The 25,168-nt window shown below is 48.8% G+C and overlaps 4 protein-coding genes and 1 non-coding gene across 5 annotated transcripts; 3 read left to right on the top strand and 2 right to left on the bottom strand.

Moving 5' to 3' along the window:
• Positions 1-7,551: 7,551 nt before the first annotated feature.
• EI90DRAFT_t231 lies at positions 7,552-7,624 on the bottom strand. Its single transcript has one exon. It is a non-coding gene; the product is annotated as a tRNA-OTHER (tRNA).
• A 3,649-nt stretch (positions 7,625-11,273) lies between these two features.
• On the top strand, positions 11,274-12,341 carry EI90DRAFT_3079030 (uncharacterized protein). Its single transcript, XM_039061806.1, has 2 exons — positions 11,274-12,088; positions 12,143-12,341. The coding sequence occupies exon 1, from the start codon at positions 11,716-11,718 to the stop codon at positions 11,935-11,937; it is 222 nt and encodes a 73-aa protein (XP_038910707.1). The 5' UTR covers positions 11,274-11,715; the 3' UTR covers positions 11,938-12,088; positions 12,143-12,341.
• Positions 12,342-13,487: 1,146 nt separating this feature from the next.
• EI90DRAFT_3079022 (uncharacterized protein) lies at positions 13,488-14,845 on the top strand. The gene is given in 5 exon segments (XM_039061805.1): positions 13,488-13,505; positions 13,517-13,635; positions 13,692-13,761; positions 13,826-14,477; positions 14,541-14,845. The coding sequence occupies 3 exon segments, from the start codon at positions 13,585-13,587 to the stop codon at positions 14,431-14,433; spliced, it is 729 nt and encodes a 242-aa protein (XP_038910706.1). The 5' UTR covers positions 13,488-13,505; positions 13,517-13,584; the 3' UTR covers positions 14,434-14,477; positions 14,541-14,845.
• A 1,065-nt stretch (positions 14,846-15,910) lies between these two features.
• EI90DRAFT_2501068 (uncharacterized protein) lies at positions 15,911-16,989 on the top strand. The gene is made up of 3 exons (XM_039053139.1): positions 15,911-16,504; positions 16,564-16,878; positions 16,957-16,989. The coding sequence occupies exons 1-2, from the start codon at positions 16,034-16,036 to the stop codon at positions 16,609-16,611; spliced, it is 519 nt and encodes a 172-aa protein (XP_038910705.1). The 5' UTR covers positions 15,911-16,033; the 3' UTR covers positions 16,612-16,878; positions 16,957-16,989.
• Positions 16,990-21,369: 4,380 nt separating this feature from the next.
• Positions 21,370-22,956, bottom strand: EI90DRAFT_3079003 (uncharacterized protein; the record flags this gene model as incomplete). The annotated part of the gene is given in 6 exon segments (XM_039061804.1): positions 21,370-21,442; positions 21,497-21,702; positions 21,715-22,233; positions 22,307-22,352; positions 22,735-22,773; positions 22,836-22,956. Coding segments are annotated over 5 exon segments (785 nt in total), but the record flags the coding sequence as incomplete, so codon positions are not given.
• Positions 22,957-25,168: the final 2,212 nt, after the last annotated feature.

The raw sequence follows: 25,168 nt of genomic DNA, 5'->3' as shown, positions 1-25,168 counted from the left end.
AAAGGGAGAATAATTGGAGAGCGCATGGCTGCACGAATGAAGCAAGGTCTGAAGCGTGCGCATAAGTTACCTGCCCCTGTCACCCCAGTGTAGTGGTAAGACATACTAGCCAAATTTGAGCGAGTACGGTGGTAGAAGCGGGAGAGAGGAACCCCTAGCCTGGTCAATGAGCAACCCCTGGAGTATAAAAACCTAGTCGTAAACAATGCAATGAGTTGTGTGATGGCCCGTTGCGTTGGCCTCTGCCATTTATGTAATCGGCAAGCTCCGCCGTGCCCTCCCAATGATCCAGTGTTGGGCAGACATGGTCCCAAATGGTCGCATGGTCCGAAGTCCGAAGGTCTGATTCAGTAGACAACGTCTTTCCCGTACTCTCATGTTTATAACCTTACTATGGAGCACGTCTGGTCTACGCATCGTCGCTCGGGAAATTATGAGTAGTATGAATGGCTTACCTGACATTCTCTTCGATGTGTTCAGCTTCAAATCATTGGTCCTGTGATCCATGCCAGAGGAGCGTATCAGATGTTTGTCTTGTCTACATTTTGGCCATTGCGATGATGGACCGCCTGTTGCAGTACGATAGACCTGCCTCCTATTGTGTAAGGGATTAACCTTACTTCACTATAATTCCGATTATAGTGATATTTATATTATGTTGCATCGCTATAATTCCCATTATAGTGATGTGGTTATTTCTTTATTTATTTGTGCCGAGATATGTAATTTACATATATATACCTCGGAGTAGTTGTAAAGGCCTGGTAGCCTTTTACCTCTACCCCGTTGAATATACAGCTCATTAAAGCTTATGTTTAGATGGACCTACTGAGGCCTGAGGCGAACGGGGGAACGGAACGTTATTATCCCCAAAATAGTAAGCAACCTTACACTTTTTTAAGCTAGTTTCCTTTTACAATCTCGGCACCGCGACTGGTGACGGAACCCTGCTGTGTCCCACATGCGTTGTCTACCCTGACAACGCGCATCATTGATCACGCACGCGTTGTCTAGCCTGACAACGTGCATTTGCGCCTAGTTCTCACGTGCAAATCGTGCGTGCACCATTCCTAGACACACACTCACCTAGGCTGTGCCTCAGAGTAGAGGCAACCCCTCCCAATCTCAGGATCTGGGAAGCTACCATGACACCGGTGCCAGAACCCCATTTGGCAACCCATGCATCATTGTCCCTGACGACGTGCACATTCAATCAAGGTTCATACCGGAACCTTTGATCTCACTTCCTGATGCTCACAACCAGGAAGTTCCGGACTCGCACCCGCACAGCTGGCCCTCCCTCCAGTCCCATGGTGGGAGTCAACACCACTCCATCTGGAAGTGGTGATCTGGGCCCGTGAGGGCCCAGCAACGCATCTCATACACGTTGTACCATCTCAGGAGATGCTGAACCTGTTGCAGCATCTCAATCTCACTTGGTGTCTGTCCTACTGCCACCCTCGCGTTCACCATCACGGGCCCGCTCTCCCTACTTTAAGAGCACACAAGTACTATATGGACGCATCAACAAAGTTAGAACCGTGGACAAAAACGCGAGTTGACCCACCTGTGGCCACTCAGGCCCGACTTCCCTCCCCACTCACTTGCACACTAGAAAAGCATACTGAGACTTCCCTTCCGCCCAGTTTGGGATGGAATAACCATTCCTCTAATGCTGTAGAGTGTGACCACACCAAGCCACCCAGCGCTTCGCTGTGTGGAAGTCTCATTGACTCTCTTGCCCCAGTGGGGGCCGGGTGTCGATCTAGCGACATTGTGAGGGCCCAAGCGACTTGTTTACCATCTGTTTTAGATGGGATCGGCAGTGCTTCAGCTGCTGCCAAGTGCCAGCTCATAGAGCTGCCCAGCGCTTTGGCAATTCCTGGGTTTGACAACCCAGATACTCCTTACACACTCCCAACCCCCTACTCATCCTGATCTGAGGGAGGGTGGATTCGAGGGGCCTCAGAGGCCCTCTTCACGCCAAGAGGAGCGTTTTTCCTGGCACTTTTGAGTGCCAGGTCACCAGGATGCTCCGGACCACGGACCTGGTGGTTCATAATTCCCTACCCCTTCCATGGAAAGGAGGCCAACCCTTCCTAAGGAAAGGGTTCTCATCTATCGTGGTTATAGATGGAATCGGCAGCACTTCAGCTGCTGCCAAGTGCCAGCTCATAGAGCTGCCCAGCGCTTTGGAAATTCCTGGGTTTGACAACCCAGCAGCACCTACTCCCTCCACTCTGCAGGAAGTCGAATCCGAACCGCCTCCTTGGCCCTCTGCAGGCCAAGAGGGATGCTTTCCTGGCGCTGTTAAGTGCCAGGTCACCAAGATGCGCGATGCTGTTCCACATCGTGATTTTGGTGATTCATTATTCTCCACCCCTTCTGCGGAAGGGAGACCAACCCTTTCTAAGGAAAGGGTTCTCATCTATCGTTCACTGCATAGTGAACGATATGTTCTGCCCACAGACACTCCACTTCTGGGAATGTCTGTGTGTTCCCGGCATTAGTGGGTGCCGGGTCCCCAAAATGCGCGGTGCTTCTTTGTACCGCGCTCATTTCTCTGTTACTTTTCCATCTGGAAAAGGGTTCTCTTCTGTCGTTCACTGCATGGTGAACGATCTGTCTTGCCAACAGACACTCCACCTCCAAGGGAAGGTCTGTGTTTTCCTGGCGCTGTTGAGTGCCAGGTCATCAAAATGCGCGGTGCCTCTCTGCACCGCGCTCATTTCCTTATTGCCTTCCCATCTGGAAGGCTGGCCCTTTCTAAGGAAAGGGATTCTCTCTATTGTTCACTTCATAGTGAACAAGCTGTCCCACCGACGGACAAGCTGCCCCCAACAAAAAACCCGTGTCTGAATGATCAGACATGCTCAGTCCTGCCCAGTTCATGGGCTGCGCTTCCATTCTGTCACTGTCAGGGACTCGTCCAGGGTCGAGGGGGTCCGGGTATAGCGTCCGGGACCGAGAGCCTGGCGGGGGGCGGATCGGGCGTGCATACTGACAGGCCCAATATGGGACAGTAGTCCCTGGCCACTTAGACTGAAGTGGAAAGTTGTTATTATTATTAAAGGAGAAATATTGTACTACTTACCTGAAGTGGAAAGTTGAGAAGAAGGCTACTTCTTCGGTTCCCACTTCAGGTTCATTTATATACATGCGGCTTGGATCACATGACGGATGCCACGTCACCCTCGCACACAGCCGTAACCACCCGGGTGTCTCCGTGGGAGATACCGAGGGTATCCGGTGCAGGCGCGCATGCTGGGCACAGCGGGAAGTCGCCTGAGGTGCCCGGGCCGGGTGCATGGTGGGCGCGCTGCAGATGGGTCAGTTGTACATTGATACAGAGAAAGTCGTCCATGTAGAATAAAGGGAGAATAAAGGAGAAGTAAGATAAGGAGAAACTGAGGAGGGGAGGATGAGGGGGGAAGAAGGGAAAGGGGGAGGAGGTAAGGAAGGGTGGACCGGTGGGGTACCAGGTCAGGTTGGGCTGGGTGGAGCCGGGTCAGGCGGGTGTGCCCTGACAGTCACTCATATGGACAGAATGACCTCTCTACTCCCCTAGATGACTATCTAGGGAGGAGAAGATCACTGCTCAGAACTCCGGCCCACATTCAAGTGTGGCAGAAATTTTTTCTTATTTTTTTAACCTAGATTCCTAGGTTGAATTTTCAACTACTCCCCCAGACAACTGTCTAGGGAGGAGAAACAAACCCGTGCCACTCTTTAGTGGTTATCTTTGTGGGTCAGCATCGCGCTGACTCATATCAAACTATTATTTTACTCCCAGACAACACTCTAGGGAGGAGTGGCCTCAGTGACCTTTGGAATCACTGGCCATCACCGGGGTATTGACCTTTGATGAGTTATTTGTGTCACCGGAGTATCAACCTTCGGGTGTGGAATCACTGGCCATCACTGGGGCATTGACCTTTGGTGAGTTACTACTTCCATCACCAGGGCATTGACCTTCGGTGAGTTACTTCCATCACTGGAGTATCAACCTTTGGGTTGACTGCATCATCTCTTGCTGAGTGGAAGCCATGATGCCGCAAACTTGTGGGCATTATAAACTCAACTGCACAGTATGTGCCCAATCCCGCAGCGGACCAATTCAGGTGTCACTGCCTTTTCTCATCAACAACAATGCCGTTGTTGGTTCTTTTCCTTTCCTTTTTTGATTTTTGATGGTGACTCAACCGTTACTCTAGCTTGTCATATTGACACTTGCTACTTCATCGTCAACAATGCTGTTGTCGAGAGCTGGGTACATATGTTCCAGGAGAAACTCTAAGTGGGCTTTGCCTACAAACTACTGCTATAGCCTCCTGCAATGAGTGTACCCCCGCTTGCATACATTCTTCGTATGTAGAGTGTTATATTTCCTTAATATGCTTGCTTTCCCTTTCATATGCTTGTACCCTGTCTGCGATTCAATATCGCAAGGGAGGAGGATGTAAGGGATTAACCTTACTTCACTATAATTCCGATTATAGTGATATTTATTGTCATATCCATACAATCCCGACCTCCACTCCGGGCTCCTGGAACTCCGAACTCCGACTTCCGGAGCCCTACTTCCCTTCCATCACTTTCTCCTTGCCGACTCCCAAGAGGTTATCCCACCTCCGGCTCGGACACCACCTTCGGTCCGACTCCGGAACATTCCGGGTCCGACCCCAACCTCGACACTTTCCAGACGAGTACACAAAACCTATGCTCCCGACTCCGGACCTCCGCTCCGGTATCCCGTTCACGTCTCGTCTCCGGAACCTCCGGTCTTAGCTCCGACCTCGGACTTTGACCCCACCTCCGCTTATACCCATTGTATTGGTTAGCTCATTCCATTTAATTACCTTTGCCAATATTCCGGAGTTTAACCTCCGAGTTCGGACTTTCTGGACTTACTCCGGACCTTGCAACTATTGCATTGTCCATTTCAATTCCGCTATTCTCCCTCACTCCTATTTGGGCTGCTGGTTCCTTTCTATTCAGTCAGCTAGCCATTCCCGACTCCCATCCTCCTTCCTTCCTTCTTGGGCCTTGGCCCTTCATTCCTCCTTTGGGAAACACCATTGAGTCAAACACTTGACCCTCGGTGTTGTTCCTCTTTCCATCTCCCTTTGTCTCCTTTCGTCCTACCCTTGTTCCTTTTGATTCCGGACCCCTCCTTATATACAATGTACCTAGTAACTTGTAACCTCAGTCCGAAATCAACTTGAATTCCCCCAAGAGACTTTCCCTCTGCTAGATCTGAAATTAGGGACCCCTAGGACAACCAGCAATGGCACAGCGCTCCGCATGAGTCGCTGAGGCCAAGGTCCTTCCATGATAAGTCTCCGATTCCACTCCGGAGTCGTCCGAATCCGCATATTCTAACATTTATATTATGTTGCATCGCTATAATTCCCATTATAGTGATGTGGTTATTTCTTTATTTATTTGTGCCGAGATATGTAATTTACATATATATACCTCGGAGTAGTTGTAAAGGCCTGGTAGCCTTTTACCTCTACCCTGTTGAATATACAGCTCATTAAAGCTTATGTTTAGATGGACCTACTGAGGCCTGAGGCGAACAGGGGAACGGAACGTTACCGTCCCCAAAATAGTAAGCAACCTTACATATTGGTTGATGCAATCAACCAATAGGAGGCAGGTCTATCGTACTGCAACACTCCCCCTAGACCTGCAGCTGATTAAACCTATCCTGCAAAGGTCACAGACCGGCTTACAGTCATGGTAGGTCCTGGGGGTCCCCTCAGAGTAACTGGGCTCATAACCTATTGTAAACTCTGAAAAGGCATCAGCAAAAGTCCATTATGCTCCGGAGCATCAAGAGTGGCTGGAGCATGTGGGAGACAAAACAGCAGATTGGGCACTCCTGGAGCCAATAGTGTTCTCCTGGGAGGGGTTCAGGAGCAGCTGGGAGTGGTGAGGAGTATGTAATGTGCCAGGAGCAGTGGGAGGAAAATTTTGGTCTCTAAAAAGTTGAAAAAAAAAATTTAGGGAAAAATCAAAAAAAAATTCAGGAACTATAGTGCCTTTAAAGTGCTTTCAGGACATATAATTATTTGCAAAATTGAGGAAGAAATGATGGAGAAAAATGGAAAATACTTTTGGAGACCCGAGAAATAATGAGAACTGAATTGATGGGAAAGTCTGAAAATTGAATAGGGAAGTGAGGGGAAGCCTTGTAGCATTGTTATTTTCTGCTGTTCTAATTTTTCCTGATTGTTCTTGGTCTCACTCCCAGCTGCTACTGGATACTCCTGGAAGCTCCTGGGAGGGTCCAGGAGCAGCTAATGGAAAATACTTTTGGAGACCCAAGAAATAATGAGAACTGAATTGATGGGAAAGTCTGAAAATTGAATAGGAAAGTGAGGGGAAGCCTTGTAAGCATTGTTATTTTCTGCTGTTCTGATTTTTCCTGATTGTTCTTGGTCTCACTCCCAGCTGCTCCTGGACCCTCCCAGGAGCTTTCAGGAGCTTCCTGGAGTATTGAGGAGCAGCTGGGAATGAGACCAAGAAGAATCGGGAAAAATCAGAACAGCAGAAAATAACAATGCTTACAAGGCTTCCCCTCACTTTCCTATTCAATTTTCAGACTTTCCCATCAATTCAGTTCTCATTATTTCTCGGGTCTCCAAAAGTATTTTCCATTAGCTGCTCCTGGACCCTCCCAGGAGCTTCCAGGAGTATCCAGTAGCAGCTGGGAGTGAGACCAAGAACAATCAGGAAAAATTAGAACAGCAGAAAATAACAATGCTACAAGGCTTCCCCTCACTTCCCTATTCAATTTTCAGACTTTCCCATCAATTCAGTTCTCATTATTTCTCGGGTCTCCGAAAGTATTTTCCATTTTTCTCCATCATTTCTTCCTCGATTTTGCAAATAATTATATATCCTGAAAGCACTTCAAAGGCACTACAGTTCCTGAATTTTTTTGATTTTTTCCCCAATTATTTTTTTCAACTTTTTAGAAGTCCCTATTTTTCAAATTTTCCTCATTTCCCTCTATATCCCCCCCTCATTCCCCCCCTCATTCCCCCCCTCATTCCCCCCCTCATTTCCCCCCTCATTCTCCCCCATTTCCCCCTCCCCCATATTCTGCCAGCCCGAAAGTGATTAAGTTGCCAGATTAATCATATATCAGGCCATAAATTTTGATTGTGTATTGGTGAGTCTCAGTGTCCTTGATATATAGTATAGTGTTTGATCTAAATGTTAAGCAGTGTCTTGTTGTGTTAGTCTTGTGGTAGGAGGTATTCATGGGGGATCTTCCCTCTTTTTTTTTCCTTTTCATTTTCAAATGCTCCAGGAGCTCCCAGAAGCTTCTCACCCCTATACACTTTGAAGCATTTAAATTGTATTTACTGGATATGTTTGTGCACAAAGCAATGCTCCAGGCCCTCCTGGGAGTGCCCTGGAGTACCTAGCCAACTCCGGAGGAAATGGGCTGTTCCTGGACCGGCCAATCTCCTGATTCTCCCAGTGCTCTCGATACTCCAGAGCACTCAGGAGCATAACAATTTTTTGCTGATGGGGTGGCCACACCAGGATTCGAACCCAGGTCCATCCAACATATATTTGGAGGTGTTAACCACTACACCATATGGCCACAGCAGTTCTCTAGGAGATTGCATCAACCAATAGGAGGCAGGTCTATCGTACTGCAACACCGCCTCATCAACAAAGATCTGGGTACAGGAGTTGGCCAGCACTTAGGAGTTTCTACAAGGGACCAGGGCACTAGCGCCCAGCAACCCCGAACGTGTTGAGAAACGCGCGTAATGCTTTGGGCTTTACATCCAATAGACTACTTCCTATTTCTCCTCGCTTAATTCTGAAGTAATTCCCTCCCATTCCTCGAATCCCAGAGTCACCTCTCCTGCCACTGCCCCTCCAGCGAATGACAGCTAACGCAAACTAGGAGACGGTGTCCTGCAGCCAACCTTGCGATGTCAGGCGGTTCACCTGGTACTGTTAACTATGGGGCTGCTGGTTCTTTTAACACACTATGTCTACAAGTGGATGCTTTTTCACTGGGAACCTGCTGTGAAACACTAGGCAATCTTGCGAATTGGAACGAGGATGCCATTGGTTGGCTTAGAGGTCTGGCTTGGAGGACGGAATACTGCCTCATCCCTCAGGGAGTTTTTGATGATGGTCCTCTTGCACAGGTATTTCGTTCAACGGTAATCTGTATGCAAGCGCCTTGCATGTTCTTAGTTGGCCCAGCGATGACAAACCCTCACTATAAGCCAGGAGATCGTATCTGTGTGCTCCCTTGTGTCGTCATTGAGAACTTTGGGGCTGGACATTCTGCGTTTCATCATTGGATCTTCGAGTTCTTATGCACACGTGATGCTGTGTATCGTTTCTGCTTACGATTTCTCCCGCTTGTGTCTGCTAATAAAGTCGTCTCATTGCTTGTTCCTGAGGCTGTCAGAGTGCTTATTAGCTAACTTCGCACCGAGCTACTATTCTTGTGATGCGGTTTGATAAGGGAAACACTAGATGTCGGTGATGGTTTGCGCGTGCGACTACGCGATCAGAACTTGGCCGTATCCGACGCGCACAACGCGTACTTGGACGGTCCCCGATACCCATGTTGCCTCGTTCCGCAACCAGTGTGATGGGTGTGCCCCTCAGCCGCACCGTATAGCCTTGCGCTCGCATCCCGTGAGTCGTACGCTCATGGCAAGTTCGGGATGCATCAGTTTCGCGTCGTCCATTAGATCCCAGGCTTGCTACCTGAGACGATTGGTTTGGTAGTGCTATTGTTGATGTTGAAGGATGCTCGTTAAGCGTCAAGGTCATTAAGCCAGGATGTATATTGGCGTCTTGCCCATTGAATATGATCTTTATATAGTTCCCTCGCCGCTTGATGGATTCCTCTGTTTTCGCTTGCTGTCACCCGCGACTACTTTATTTGTTGCTTTCCTTATCTCGGCAACAGGACATAGTAAATGAGCGCTCATAGCGCCTAATACGAATTAGATCCGGCGATGTCCAGCCAACAATATTTCTGTCAGGTCCATTTTTCTGTGCTCTACTTCGCCGGGTTGTTTCCGTTCCGTAACTATTTAGCGGCGGACGTGTATCTTTCTTACACCTCCAGGGGCCCATTCGCTTTACCGTCACATCTTCTGGGCTCCTCTTGACCTCCGCTCGCTTCTCATCTCAATCCGATTTGTACTCTTTCTTTGACACTGGGGCATTTGCTTACCATTCCGAATCTCACGCCCCCGACATCCTCTCAAACTGATTCCCTGGTCGGGTCTTGGTGTATCATTTATACCATCTTGGTGGAATCGATGGGAATTTTTGTCGACGGATGCCGTGGGTTCATGGTGTGCTGCCCCCTGGAAAATGAAAACGCACTTAACCTGGCTGACAGGATGTCAGAGGTTGGCTTGTCCAACTTGCGCGCTAGATTCTGGACTGTCCGCAAGAAAATCTCTCCATCGCATATTCGCTTGGAAGCACCGTCCATAATGTTTTATTCATAGACGAGAACGCCCATGGCAACCAACCCTGAACTTCTGATCATAAGACTGTTCAGCGGGGTTACGTCATCTTACTAGATTAATTTAGGCAATCAAGCACACTTAGAGCCATAGTATGTAAGTGCTGACGCGCGGCATTCAAATTGCTCGGCTGCAACCTGACACAATCTCACGTACCTGATCAACTCACCCAGCCGCCCGCGCGGGAGTGCCAACATGATCACGGAGTCCATGGTAACATCGATATGTTGAACTACATATACACAATATGTGAGCACTTTATCAGCTCAGATTTGAATGGTTCGTTCATGCGCGCGCGCGCGTTGTTCTCTGCACGCATGCAGCGCTCAGGCTCATAGTACACTTTTTACCCCATGGATCAATGTATTGTCCCCTGCCCGCTAGACATCTCAAGAAGCTGATTTGTGAGGATTAGGTGCACAGGTAACCGGCTCGTTGCGGCCTTCTGCCATGGCCGCACGGTACCTCATCTTCAAATTCCCTGTGGCCGATTTACAGTCCAAACACAACCCTAGCCACCAAACAATGTGCCCATTCCCGCTCCCGTGGACTCGGAGATCACCGTCCAACACTTGCATCAATTTCCACTTCCCTCTCGTGGGCTATGACAATCCAACGTCACAGCTATAGCTGTTGTTTGGCAAACTGCAGTAGGGACACGCAATCATAGGTGCTGATTTTGCATTGAAGCATAGCGTTTCGATTGCTTCTACTCTGGTGTAGTAAGGAATGCACACGTACTTATAAACAGCCTGGATCCGCACACAGACCACATCTCTCCAAGTGCACCGAGCCTGGCAAGGGAACATCGCCAAAAAACGTCCCGCAGGACGTAGTCAGTCGCCTTCTTTTTTTCTTGACCGCTTAGTGGTTCCGATTTTAGCTAAAGAGCCCACTTACTTACCACATCTCAATGAGGAACGGTCTGTTAAAGTAAAAACGGCGGGCGTGCCGGGATCGGTGCGTGATTGACAATAACTCCTCAAGACCTCGTTAGGCACCGTGGCCATGCTTCTCTGCCCTTGTGTGTAGCCCGTCTCTCAACGACTCCCAAGTTCTCTAGACTTGTAACCGATCCTGGAAGATTTGACGAGTCAAAGCGCAGCTGAGGAAGGAAACTTTACCGGGCCCACTACCGCGTTGCCGACGACAATTTCTTCACTCCGTGCGCCTGATAACCAAGCGCCCACTACCCTGCCCGTCGTCTCGCCATCTGTCGTGGTCTTTCCAGCGAACTATTTTGGCCTCGCCTCAGCTGTTAATGGGCCTCCCTACTCATTTCCGACGGGGCCATCCGCGCATGAAGGCAACCTCAATGAGGAATCGCTGAACTCAAACCCTATTCCATCCTATCCAAGATTCAGGAGAAGGACCTGCTTCCCTTGACCCGACATCATGCCGCCCTTCTTTCAATTCACCTTTAATCACCGAACGTTTCGGGGATTTGGGCCCTATCTCGTTGGTCTCATTCCATCATGCCGCGATCCCTGAGCAGCTCGCATCGTCGTTCCAGTGCCGAACGTTGCTGCACTCGAAATCCCTGATCGTCCAGGCAGACAGGAGAATTGGTTAAAGATGAACTCAAATGAGGATGTTGTCTATTGGCTTCGAGGCCTGGCTCAGAGGGATATCGCTCTCTTTGAGTCGATGTGGTAGTCCTTCTGAATTGGGGAATATACCGTACGTGTAAGTTGGTTCCTCGCCTAACCCGCTTTGAATGCTCAGGTTTGTTTCAAGTTTTCCCTTCTCATGCCATGTCTCATGCCATGCATAGGTCTCGCTTCTAGTGGTTCATATTTGTTTCCAAATTCCAACACACTCGCACTGCTTGAACCCAAAGTCTTCTAGGTCGGACTCGCAGACAAGGTGCTACGGAGGGCAAGAAAGAAGTGTGGCAGCGGCATTGGAGGCGGATGATCGAAAAGCAAAGCTTGCGCTGAAAGAAGTGGTTAACTGTCAATTTGAATTGGCCAGATGAGGTAACTCTGGACCGTGCGAATCTTAAAATTTCCCAACGTAGGGGTCACGATAGAGCGACGTCGGCGAAGTGCGTCCAGTGCCTGACTCATTCTCTCTGTTCGGACGCCTCGGAGCGACGCCCCACTAATGCTGACATTCGTGCTTTTAGAGGGCGGAATTTTTGGACTCCCTCTCCCTAGATCTCTGTTACGAGCCTGAGATGAGAGGTGTTTTATTTCGATTCATTATAATAACCACTCATGTATTATCGTACAGTGATCTCTGTTACGAGGCTAAGAATATATGCGCCATAGCCTTTAATGTCGGCCTCTGTCCCTGGCATCACCCCGCGTGTATGCCAGGTAGTCGCCATCATGCGGTCTCATCGTGCCATTGTGCGGTCACATCATGCCATAGTCCGACCAAAATCTGCCCTCATTAGGTGGCCTATATCATGAAAACAGAGACCCCAGCGCTACGCGTAAGGAGACTCCTTTCATGATGCGGCCGAAGGAAGAACCCTCTTTCGATGAAATCAAATCGGCTGTACTTAAAGTGAATGGTGGAAAGGATGAACGGCAGAATGAATGGTAGTGAGTGGCCCCGCCCAGTTCAAGGTTCACCCGGAAATAAGGACTCTGCACCAGGGGCACGAGATGATGCGTGTCAATATTGTCAAATGTTCCTCGTGTCGGCAAGGGAATTGTTGACTACAACTCCGATGACCCCCGATTATGTAGAGGGGCAAGAGTTGGAGGCGATGGTTGAGACAAAACAAGTCACCCTGACACAACATGCTCTTGGTTGCCACGGCATTGCAGCGCCAACTGTTGATGAACTTGTACTTCTCTCTAACGGGGCCTGCAAAAAATTGTACGCGACTACGACCATCCCCTCACATTATCTAGGCAAACGGCTACGAATCTGCCCCTATCGTTCACAATGCTGTACCGAGGAAGAACCCCAGCTGGAGTGGCAGTACTCTTCGGCAAATGCCGAATTCGAGACCCTGGTGATCCGGAGAAGTCCGAATCCTAGTGCTCCCATAGCACACGGTTCTCCAACACAACCCACTTGTATGCACCACTTATATTGAAGTAATGAATAAAACGTGAAAATTCGCGCACACCTGGTATCAACTTCATAGCCTCATCTCAAATTCGGCAATTGCCGAGGAGTACTCCGTGCAGATGATCGGGTTTAAGGTCTATTTCCGTGAACAACCTGTGATCAAAACAATTCAGTGGTATTTACGTTGCCGATGCTGCCTGGTTTTGCAAGCAGGCTAAGTGTGCAAAGTGTGCAAAGTGCGAAGTGTGCAGGGTGGGAAAATGAAATGTATACACCTCATGTGATCCTTGTCTAAATATGGTAACTATGTGGAGTGTACATCGTGCGAAGTGCGAAAAAGCTCATTTCATGTGTCAGGAATATTCATCGGTGGCTTATTCCATACATACCATTCCTTTCATTTATTTCAACTTTTCCATATATATCTTCTCTCCCGATCGTAAATACCCCCTCTAGCATCATCTTAACTTGAGACTTGATGCCTTCACGTTGTCTTACCTGTCAACTCAAAAGAAAGGTGTGTTTCCCCAGATTCCATTAACCATTTAACCACCTACCACAAACTCTTGGTATTGTCACTGGTTCGCTGCGCATGTGCAAATTTTCCTTGGAGTACAACAAGGCTTCACTCGATTGGAGAGCCCGGCATGGAATGACAATGGTGCAATGATGCCTGCAGGGGGATATCTGACTTCTTGGCTCTCACCTTGTGGTGTGGACCATCGTGTCTATGTCAGAGATGCCTGGCTTGGGCTCGCAGCCTCCACCACTTCCATTGCCTCCGTCAACCATTTCTTTTTCCCCTTCTTGTGTAACCTACCATGACATTCACTGGACAGCCTGCGGCTGTCTGGAGGTTGAGGAGGTGGTAATAAACGTATCGCACTGCTCAGACCGTGACTATGTCACAAAGTTGTGACTTCCTTTTGTGGCAGTCATCGAAGGGATACTTACTCACATCGGTTTTTAGGGATGCACCGAGCCCCCAAATTCCCAATCTTGTGTTCCATGTGACAGGATGCGGATCGAATGCATTGCTTGCCCGATGACAATTTCCAGTGAGGTCAAGGTATGTCTTCCGCTATTGGGCTGATAGACTCTCTTAACAAAAGGAATGATTCACAGAGATCGGCTAGGGCCCGGGAGTGTTTACGTGAGGTTAAAAGGCTGGCAGAACCTGGGCGTGCATGGATCGGTGTGTATGATCACTCAAGACCTCGTTCAACACCGTGATCACCCTTCTCTGTCTCTGTATGTAGCACAACTTCCAAAGACTCGCAAGTTCCTTCTAGACCTGCAATCAATCCTTGAAGACTCAATGGGTCAAAGCGTAGCTGAAGGAGGCCCCACCCAGCCCACTGCTGCCTTGCCGGTGGCGGCTCTGCTTCAAGCACCTCATATGCTAGAGAGCCAAGCTCCCACCGACTTGCCCAATGGTGAACTGCCTACTACAGCCGTTTCGGCGAACTATATCGACGCCGCATCAGCTGTTAATGGGCCTCCCCACGCATTTCCTGTGGAGATAGAAGTGCTACCTGGCCTCCAAACACAAACCCTACCCGATGGGCCCGCTTCCATTGATCCTACCCCGCTTAATATGACGCCGCTCTTCTCCCAATTCAACCCTAACCCCGAAATGACTTTCCATTTCGAGAATTCAAACCTTGTGTTGGACAGTAACGTGATCCAGGAGGATCTTGCTGGGCCTTCCAGATCTCGCATAGTCGATCCAGAGGCAATCGTTGCTGCATTTGAAACTCCTGATCGTCAACAAGATAGGTGGTTGGAGACAAACTCAAATGAGGATGTTGTCTACTGGCTTCGAGGCCTGGCCCAGAGGTTAGGGTATCTCCTTGTTCCTCTCTGAGTCGATGTGGGCAGCGGTGGTTCTTCTGGACTGAGAAATGTACTGTACGTGCAAGTTGATTCCTCGCCACTTTGAATGTTCGTTTTATGACTCAGTTTGCTCCGTAGTGTGTGATTGGTCTGCATATTACCAGTGGTCTTCCGACTCGTGTTTTCTGTGTTGTTTTGCCTTCCCCATGCTATGTGTAGAGTCGGTGATCTCTTCTTCTCGCTAGATGTGTGGCGATGTTTGTTTCTACACCTCGTTGTTGCCTGATGCCAGAAAGATTCATTGCTTTTCTTCTGGTTCGGTTCAGAGTCGGAGTGAATGGTGGGGGGTGATTAAATTGTTACAAGAGGAGGGAAGAGTGTGGCAGAGGCTGGGATCCTGGCATCGGAGCTGGATCAAAGCTGGATGATCGCAAAGCTAGTCCGCGGATTCTGAGTAGGCCGCCCTCAATTTCGAATTCTGGTGGAACCCTCTATGGCTTTCGCAGGTTAGATGGGGTTCTGCATAAGGGTTTGTGGTGAAAGAGTCTCATGCTTTCCGTCAGGCGGTTCAATTTAATCGCGCTCTTCGGCATCCGCCACCTTGAATGACCATGATGACTTAAGTGCAATTGAGTTACGGCCGATTATCTCTATCTCTCGATTCAGCCCTGGCCGTGCACCTGCCATCACAGACACAGGATGCTAAATGAAGCCGTCACTCCCGGACTCCAGCCTCCGTGACTTCGTAATATAACTCCCACCCTGTCCTCCGGAGACTCAACAATTCCAATGGGGGCGCGATCCGGGACAGGGGCCAGGTAGAACGGTTTTTCAGTAAGGTGGCCGGCCACCCACGTCATTTCTTTGGAGAACCTTTCGTATTACAAGACCAAGTGATCTGTTTCTGAAGGTGGGCCCTGGGATGAATGAATGTAAGCAGATTATTTTCATGCTTTATTGATTGGGCCCTGACTGTCTAATTTTGGCGGAAAACAAGCATGAGGCCCAGCGGTTCACCCTATCCTCAAACTTCTGATCATATCCCTGCCGCTAGCCTCAGGCGAAGTTCGGACGATAACGTCACGGATAGGAAAGGTAGCGACGAGGTTCTCCACGTAATGCGTCCGCTTCGTGCGAACTGGAAAAAACTGAATAGCATGAATGGTTTAGATCTAGAGTCATTTAGTGCGTCTCATTTCTTAATTTCAGTCATGAAAGGGATCTGTTTGGTGACGAAATAAATGTGTTGACTCACCCACGGAATTTAGATCACATATTTTCTATTCACCGCATAGGCCAGTACCTATAGTTCTGGTCAATCGAAAACCTAACTTGTTCGGGATGAGGTACAAGGTGCTGAATACCACGAGCGTAACTATAAAACATGGGACCGTGCATAATCCGTCCTCGGCGTGTTGAGACCGGTATGTGATGGGTCCCCATTTTCTGTTGTGTTGACATTGCATGCATACCTTGTTCCGCTTCTCTTCGTTCGATAGCACAAGACAGTTTATTTCATATTGGAAATCGGAGCAATCGAGCCTCGGAGATGCAGCAACTCAGCCTGTAGCTGACCCGAGAATCCCCGCAATGGCCACCTGTCAAACACAACTCACGGACGGGGAATCCAAATGGATGCTGTTTTGGCCTGCGAGATGTCTGTTGCAGTTCTGCCAACAAACGATCTCGGAGACGTGCCAGTTATCAATGAGGCGCCATCCTCTATGTCGGGGTCATATGGATTCGTCAGAACTGTTGATGAAGCACCTTACTGCATGTCGGCTCCCCTTATACCACCCATATCCCCACTCCTGGGACAAGCTTCTCCATTAGTAAGACCATCTTCCCTAGCTTGGCGCACGCCTTCCACTCAGCGACTCCCAACCATCGGGTGGTATCCTACAACGAGAATCGGAATCCTCCGGTGCCAGACAGCTCGCATAGCGCCGTTAACTATGGAGATGTTGGGCCTACAGCCCTCTATCCACACTTCAACGTCGCGAGTTTGCTTAGAGATCTGGCTTGGGATATGGGATACTGCCTCATCCCTCGGGGAGCCAGCATTTCCGATGGTGGCGCTCTTTTCATTTAATGGTTTGAGCGTAAGTATCTTTCTTTTCTCTGCATGATTTAGTGACGATGAATTATTGGTGAAAGCCAGCCGATTCTATCCCCAATGGCTTCAGTGTTTGGATGTCCCGCGCCATAAGTTCGATCCTCGAGTGCTTGTGAGGCTCGCGACCTCGCGCATTTTTTTTTTTGCTCTCGTACCTGTGTTAGTTAGTCATCCGATTCCTTACTTGGTCTCAAGGCGATCGACTTATCAGCTAGCATCGCACTGTCCCTGCTCTCCAAAAGCGGTTGTTCTTGAGTTCTGGGAGTGAACCAATTAAACATGTTTCCTCGTGCACTCACAATATTGTGTACGTCTCCAATATTGCTTCGGAAGCAAGGCTAGCTCGGCTCCGTCCACTAGGTGCAGTGAGCTGTACCCGACCAGGGCGGGCTCCTCTTGTTGGTAAACCTTGACTGTTACTCATCTCGACTCTTTTAGGGATTAGTGATTCCCTTGATTCTTCTGCAGTCCATCGGATTACCCTGAACTTCCACACGTTGGAGCCAGGAGTTTTCACGAGCGCTACTAGCGCTTTGCTAGTGCTTGCAAAGTAAACCAGAATCCAGCCACCCGATGAGGACCCCGCGGATTCCGCTTGCCGCCGACATGGTTGATAAGATCATATTCCTTTGAGACACCCAAGATCGCAACCAACCCTCGCAACCACCGAACGGAGATCTTCCGTTGGAAGTGCCTCGCGGGTGAGGATATTGCCGATGGTGAACTCGATTGCATCCGACGTGTTCTGCGAGGCCGCACTGGGTCGGTGGGTCGGACCCTGGTAAATCGGAACAAAACTATGAACATAGTTGGTGCTCAGGATGCTTACATGAAGCTGCTGGGAGATACGGAGGACGCATTTAGCTCAGGCTCAGACACAGCCGCTGATCTAGCTCCAAGCAGGTCAGGGACAATCTGGAGTGCCTGGTTCGATGAGAGATCCGCGGACTTCAGTATCAACTCAACGTGCTCCGGATTGCTCAGGCGTGTCCAACAATGCCAGCTTGCACATCCCTCTCCCCTGGTGACATGTTCCCTTCGGTGTAAGAACACTCTCCGAACACCTTGGCTCAGCACCCCTCAACTAATTGAACGCCGTCCAACATCATGTCCAGGCCCGCAGCGCACAAGCATTGGGACGAGTTCAAGGCGCCCGCCACCCAACTTACATACTATGCGTCGCCACTTCATCCTTAGCCACTTCTACCCCTTCAAAGCGTCCCCCATTCTCTATAAATGCGGCGATACATCTGTTACCGAATAGACGAAGTACAGCAGTCCTAACGATAAGCATTCATGCAAGTGATGTCAATGATATTGAGCACATGAGATGTGCTGCTGAGTTCAAAATAGAAATGGACTAGGACGAGTCCTGCTGGCGCTAGATTCCCAACTCCCCACAAGGAATCCTCTGCATCGCAACTTAGCTTCCATGTGCGTGCTTGTAGGGAAAGTCCGTATCTTGAAATTTGTGGCGTAGAGTAAAGGCGGCTGGTATATAAACGTTTGTGTCTACCAAATTTTCACAGATGGGCAAGCGTTCTACTTTAGTAGAGGCTGGGATCCTGCCTAGGTGAGCGTCCGACATACCGAATTGTGTTGGAGTACGCTGATACCTTATAAGTCCTGGAGATGATGATTAGAATGAAGTGAGCGTGAAATGGGGGACGAAGATGCCTTGTACATGGGTGGGGGCCGGGCGATAATGGAAATAACGAATTGAATGATGCGGAATGAAGGGAGGATGATAAGAAAATGATCAGTGCCAGCACTGTCATCTCACTCCATGCGAGATGGCGTGCATCGGCCAAAAACCATACCTGGCAATGAGAAACCCATTCTAATCACGAATTGGCAATATTTCTGTCTGAAATCGTATCTTTTAAGCGCTTTGCGCAGCTTGAAATTTTACGCGTGATGATTGTTTCTCTCCGGAGTGAATGATGGAGAGGCAATTTGGATAGAGAAGGTGATGCCCCACAACGACAATTGTATTCGGTAAGAACTTCCGGATTCAATTCAGTCGTGCTCTTCGGCATCGGCAGTACTCCAGCTCTATGACTTCGTAATGTTATGCATGACGCTGCTTGAGGTCATCATGACTAGCGAACGCCACTCGACAGTGACGACTTTTGTAGTCGTGGCGGCTTATACACTCCATCATCCTCATTCTATCCTCGACGATTTCCAATGACACAACCACTCGTCAAATATGGGCATGGATCGCCTTTTCAGTCACACAGCCCCTCGGGCAAAGTTTGGGCGGTGGCGTGGCAGGTCGGGAGGGGGTGGTGGCATCGGTGTCCCCCGCGCAAAGCGTCCCCTTCCCAATAAAAGCTGAATAGCATGAACGTGTGATTCAGAGGTGCCGAAACCATTTTGTGCGTCACATTATATGCATAATCCAGATTATTATTAAAAGGGTTTATTTGGCAATAGGTCCACCACATGAGCCAGTACCTATAGTTCGAAGATGGGGGTAAGTACCTCATTCAGGGAGTGCCTCGTAGGTTGAAATGTTTCGGCCTCGGTGCTTACTCACCTTGGATTGACGCACGACAGCTTCACTTAATTGAGGGTGCAGTCTTGCCTGGCTAGATTTCCTGCTCTGTCGCGGGGTTCTGCTGGGATTCTCGTTTTAATCGGTCAGCTTTCACGAATCAACTGTGACGGGTGGCCTTCAACAGGCTGTTAACTTGAGACCTCGCGGTGGCAAATGTATGCCCTATCGCCGACATTGTTACTAGAATAAACGAGTTTCTTGCCTTGACAACTCTTCAGAAATCTGTATAACTCCTGATCGCATATGGTCCCAAGGTTGGCGCCAAATCCTTGAAAAATTCTTTCCTCGCGACTTGGATGTGCAGTCCAGAGTTTGATCCGGAGATTATAATTAGAACACGGACGTCATATAGGCCGGAGAAGGGCTTCTTGTCTAATTGTCATAGGATTACTCGCGCTAGACCGATTTAGGCAATGCGACCTATATATAATAGGTGCTGACGCGCGGCCTTCACGAACTTATCTTAGCCGCCCCAGGTGTACAGCGCTTACACGATCATGAATTCTATGCGAGTCTCGCGACCTCCTAGTCGATATCCTGAGCTACACATGCATGCTTCAGAGACGTATCTTATGTGTTGAGTCTGTTGAATAATGTATTTCATCCCCGCGCGTGCGCTGCGCTTGCGCGCAGCGCTCAGGCTCTGGTACGCTCTTTACCTTGCGACCCGTACGAAATTTATTTATCATCGCTTGTCGTCCAGACATCTCAAGAGGCTGACTTGCGAGACTTACATACACCGATAAGCGCCCACCTGTTAGCAAGCTTCTGGCATGGCCGCGCGGTATCACACTTTCATATCTCTGTGGCCAATTGATACGGTTCAAGTACACCCAATTCATCCCAACCGCCAGATAGTGTGGGCGCCCCCGCGGAAATCAATGCCCAACACTGTGAACCAGTCCTCGACCCCCCGTGGATTCTCATCATCCAACGTGGGCTAGTCCAGGATACACAGTATTCTAAGGCTTCAGCTAGCATCCGATTAACTGCGGTCGGGGAGCGTGTTACAGGAGCCGATGTCGAAACGCACCCGTTGTGCCTAGTAGCACAGCACCCCACTCTACTTATAATTGCCATATTGACCTTCTATAAAGGACCCTGCACGTGTAAGCAGCTTGAGCTGCTATGAATTATATAAACCGGTTGTGCGAGACCACGTTTCCACACCAGAGTGCCAAGTCCAGAGATGAAGCAGCAAGGGAGCAAATCACCCGCGTGTGTTGAACCTGGGGTTGTGAGATGGCACCAGAATCACAGGCAAGCCATTTGAGGAGGACAAAGCTGTAGGGACTGAAGACTGTCGAGCTCGACGGGAAAAATGTGTGTGGAAGATGAGATTGGGGAAGGTGAAAGCAGATCAACGCCTGTATTGAGAGAAAGGTACGGAACCGTTCTCTCCCGCAGGGATGAGCCAGCAGATTAGTTTGACTTGCTAATAGTAACATTCTAGCAACGGCCGTAAAGTGAGCACAGCACGGACATACTGGCTGTTTCAGTTGACGTGCTGGCGGGCCGGGGCCGTCGTCGTGTCTTGTTGGATCATCAAAACTGCCGGTTCACTGTACTTGAGGAGCTGCTCATAACCGAAGCTATGCTACAGCCCACTGAGGCCAGGCTACAGGTTGGTATCCAGATCGGGTTTCAGGGTAGATAGCTTCGATGTGCAAGCGGCCAGCTCACGTACTCTGAACTGAGGCATGGTTTCTTGTTCGTGGGAAAAGTTTGTCGATTCTGGAAAAGGTTCCCCGGGCCGTCGCGTGCCGCCAGTCACCTCGTCAAGTCAGAATGAGCTCAGTGGGTAGTGGGTGGAAGTATATATGCGTAAATAAAAGGGTACCACCCCATCACGCCCTGGAAGCTATGATACCGGTCATCGAAAACGGTTTTATTTAAAACCACGCACATACTCTTCCAGTTAGGTAGATTTGGGGTTAAAGAGAGCTGTCAAACGATTGTCAACGTGCTTCTCTGATTTGGCATCTTGCTCAGGGGTCTGAAGGCCAGGCCGCTTCGGCCGGAGCCAGGAGGCAAGCGCGCGCGCATTAGTGGCGCGAATGTTACAATCTGGAAGAGACTGCGTATGGTAGGTAGAAAGTTGTTTGGAAATGTGATTAGACACAGTTTTTAACTGAATGGACGTTAGAAGGTACTGACAAATGCAGGCAATGAACATTTCGGCGGTCTCGATGCCAAGTGGATGTATAGCAAGCACATGTGCCACAGAGAGTCGAGAAGGGGAAAACAGCGGTACAAGAAGATTACGAGTCTGACGTACAAGCACTCAGGAATAAAAAACCACAGAAATGTACCAAAACGGGGAAATAGTTACTACAGACGACGATAAGATGGCAGAACTATCTGTATCTCGGCGACGTTCAGTTGGATATTCTGAAATGAAAAAAGGACACTCACACTAGAACCATAGGGTAAAAAAAAAAAAGTCTAGGAGATCACATTCCGGAAAAAAAAGAAACAGTAACTTCAAAGCGGAACAAGACGATATCCCATACTCCCAGCCAAACCAGAAAGCCAAATATAAGCATCCGAGTTCGTCGAGGAACTCGAACACGTTTCTGGGAACTCCAGGTGAGTTTCAGCCGGCGTACTATTCAATGGTGGGTCGCGTGCGCGTGCGCGAGCGCGAGATGGTCCAGCAGGAAGTTCATCGTTGGCAGCGCGGTGCGACGACGTTGCAGTAGTAGGGTTGAAGTTTTCGCTATTATAAGTTGACATTCCCCAGTGAGGAGTGATGTCGAAGAAGGAAGATGCGAGGTTGGGGAAGGCAAATTCACCATGGGGAAGATGCTCCGAGTAAGCGAGGGATGAGGCGTCCAGGATGGGCCCTTCCCTATTCCCACCGAGCGCATGTGGAGACAACCCGAGTACAGGCGTTGGGAGGATCATCGTGGAAGTGGAAGAGGTATTACCAAGGAAAGGGATGGTGCCCAAGTTATTTGTTGATGAGACTGCAATAGGGAGTGGTCCATCCAACGAAAGATTCTCCGGGTTGCTCTGCGATGCGTGAAAGGGGGTCGGAGAAGTAATAGTGGACGGTGCCAGTGTTCCTGAACCACTTGCAAGCTGACGGGTGTCATCCCCAGAGTTCGATTGCAAACTTGAGAGAAAATCGCGTGTTTTTGGAAGAGGCGCTACAGAATGATGGAGGAAATGGGTGTTAGATAAAGCATGCAAGGGACATGAACTATGTAGCACGCCACGCACCTGTCTCTACGCCTTCACGTCTGGTATGTCTAGTAGCAGCCAGTACTCTATGTTGGAAATCATTGTGGTTAACGACGATCTATTTACCTTATTAGTTTGTCTGACGCGGTGTTGATGGGATCACCGCTGATACCCTTTTCCGCCTACTCTTTCTGTTCTATGCATTAACCCTTGCCGACGACCATGTGTCGCGATTGCAAGCGATATTAGTACTCGTTGTATAAATGGCGCGGGGCGCTAGGTTTTTTCCCTTTCCCTCAGTTCTCAAGTTAGAGACTGAGGTGATATCCCTTTTGTTGTTTTTAACTTTCGTATAACTGACTGTACTCTCCGTGTTATAGTCCGTGCGTACAGGTAAAGAGTTACAATGTTATTAGTTCTCAAGTTAGAGACTGAGTCCGTGCGTACAGCTCCATTAATCATTTCACTCTAACCTCCTGCAGACATTCCTGGGCTCTCACAGACGCCTGTATGTTTCCCAAACTTCATTTGTGAGGTGAACCATCGGCGCACCCGTCAAAATACTTACCCTGACTGCATTGGGGATCTTGATCGGACACGCAATGCACTCAACTCGCATCCACTTGCACGCATCACGGCCTTGGTGATTTGGAAGCCAAACGCATCTCTACAGAGTCCAAGAAAAAAAACCGGTGAGGAAAAGGTCCACACTGAGCTGATGGAGTTGGCCTTTTGAATGACCGGATGCACAAGATCCTCGGATCCATGCTGCTCATGATAATATTGTGCGTCACCCCAAGGCGAGTGAGCCCTGAGAAAACGTTGGATGGAGACCGAGAAGAAACATGCAAGTCGTAAAAGTGTGTTCACAGTGAAAAGCATGCACCTTTCCTCTCAATCGGCAAACAAAGCATGAAGATGAAGGCATCGGGCGAATGTAGTCGGAGGAACTAGCTGGCGAAGTACAAGGCCGAAGGAATGATGGCCCCCCCCCTTCTCTTAAATCATTTTTGACAACCCAAGAAGAATAGATTTGGTGCACGGTAGCCTCGGATCGCTTGCGCGCCTCGCTGCAAATTCATGCAGTGTTTTCCCGGTCCTTGACGAACAAATGGTTGGGGCAGTGAGTATATTTACTTCCAGGGGAAGCACCTCCTCCATTGAAACCTTATCGTATGTATATACTTGTCGCTGATTGCCGCTAAAATCTTCGGCTTTATTCATGTCAATTGGCATCGTCTGGACACTGGCAGTCTGAAGCGAAAGCAGCATTTCCCGACTGGCGCTTTGGTGACGTCCAAAGAAAGCTGTTCACCTTGAAGTTGGTTAAAGTCTTCACCAAGCCGGCTATCTCAAAACCCAGACACGCGGCCTGCCCCACAGAGCGCTAGCTTTACATCCAGGAACCGGCTTGATGATCGGACGGTGCTTGGAGGTCCACCCGGTCATTTCTCAAAGGTACTAGCCCCCTTCGCCAGCTAGTGGGTTACCGATCGTCTGCCATCAAATATTCCGGATCGGAATAATCAGTCTTTCTCTAGCGAATCTTGGATCGACAGCCCGTGGCACCGAAGGCAGTCCCCACCGAGGGAAGAAGTATTGAACCTCATCCGCTAGTTACTCCACTCCCGATCTCCCTCAATCGCTCAACGACCTGTGCCCCCGCCAAGAGACATGCCAACTGGCAGTACATTCAATACTAATACCGGATGGTAACCCGAATCTTCAATTATCTAAAACGATAAGTGCAATTCAGCTTCGCTTATACTTTTAGGTGCCAGCCGCCCTCGCCCTGATTTCATTTTCTATTCCAGAATTGAGCAATACATTACGCCTTTGAGGCCTAGATTAGGCTGGGCTGTGACTTACATAAAAAAAGGTCCATATCTATTTATGTATTACATATATACATTCTGTAAAAATAAGACAAAACATATTCACGCATTCATTGACGTGCCTTATGTTGCCTTACGGTCCGGAGCCCCAAAAGGAAGCGTCTGGCGCACGGGGAACATGACGCAATGCAAGCGATTTAAACACTTTCTCCACATCCCAGAGCCGGAAAGTTGGGCCGAAGCTAGGCAGGTTCCCAGCCTCTACTAAATGTCGGAAAAAGTTCAAATCCATGTCAATATATTGCAACGTGATGCAATGACCAAAACGGATATGTGGCGATACAACCGTTGTATTGATCACTTGACGTTGCAACGTGACCTGTGTGTTGCAATGCGGCTTATACATTTAAATACATTGCAACGTGATCCACTTGATTTCAATACATTAAAAATAATAATACATCATATATTAGCTCACATAGGAATCGAACACACAACCTGGGGACTGGCGTGAGAACACTGACCACATACAATCACTATATCATACACACTATATTACCGCTCGGCCAGCGAGCCCTTACTACTTAGTAACCAACCCTTGGTTCCTCATATAGATATATTAGAGGGGTAATGCACAAAGACACCGAACCCAGCTTACATAGTGAATCATGCTGTTAGGGGGGATATCAGGGTTGGAAACCAGCGCATTAATTGCATCCCCTTTCGGAAATATCCAAAAGGCTGAGCTCAGGTTAAATCACGTGACTTACACATGATCACATCCGGTTATTGTATAGCCATTTAATTAAATTACACCTCAGACACGTTGTACTGTTTTATTTTCCATAATCTTTAACTCATGTTAATGTATATTGTCTTTAGCTACTGTCTATAGGTAATATAACTGAGATCTCATGCTATAAGCTAGAGACTGAGTGACTGTCTATAGATATAATTATCGGCACAGTTTTAACATCAGGTCTCACAAGAGGGATAAATACTGGGGAAATTTTACAGCAGAGAAATGGTCAGGAATCATGTGAGGAAGTTATAGTATGGATGGTGT

This window comes from Cantharellus anzutake (assembly GCF_015039405.1).
Source record: "Cantharellus anzutake strain C23 chromosome Unknown EI90scaffold_77, whole genome shotgun sequence".
Taxonomy (NCBI): Eukaryota; Fungi; Basidiomycota; class Agaricomycetes; order Cantharellales; family Hydnaceae; genus Cantharellus; species Cantharellus anzutake.
Note: the sequence above shows the minus strand (reverse complement) of the source record. Positions and strands in the feature narration are given on the sequence as shown.

Bases quoted from the DNA above. Each gene is read 5' to 3' on its own strand.
- EI90DRAFT_2501068 (XM_039053139.1), top strand. From the start codon at position 16,034: ATGGATGCTGTTTTGGCCTGCGAGATGTCTGTTGCAGTTCTGCCAACA. The intron at 16,505-16,563 runs GTAAGTATCTTT...GGTGAAAGCCAG, and splicing joins TTTCATTTAATGGTTTGAGC to CCGATTCTATCCCCAATGGC.
- EI90DRAFT_3079022 (XM_039061805.1), top strand. From the start codon at position 13,585: ATGCGGATCGAATGCATTGCTTGCCCGATGACAATTTCCAGTGAGGTC. The intron at 13,636-13,691 runs GTATGTCTTCCG...AATGATTCACAG, and splicing joins CAATTTCCAGTGAGGTCAAG to AGATCGGCTAGGGCCCGGGA. The intron at 13,762-13,825 runs GTGTGTATGATC...CTCTGTATGTAG, and splicing joins ACCTGGGCGTGCATGGATCG to CACAACTTCCAAAGACTCGC.
- EI90DRAFT_3079030 (XM_039061806.1), top strand. From the start codon at position 11,716: ATGAGAGGTGTTTTATTTCGATTCATTATAATAACCACTCATGTATTA.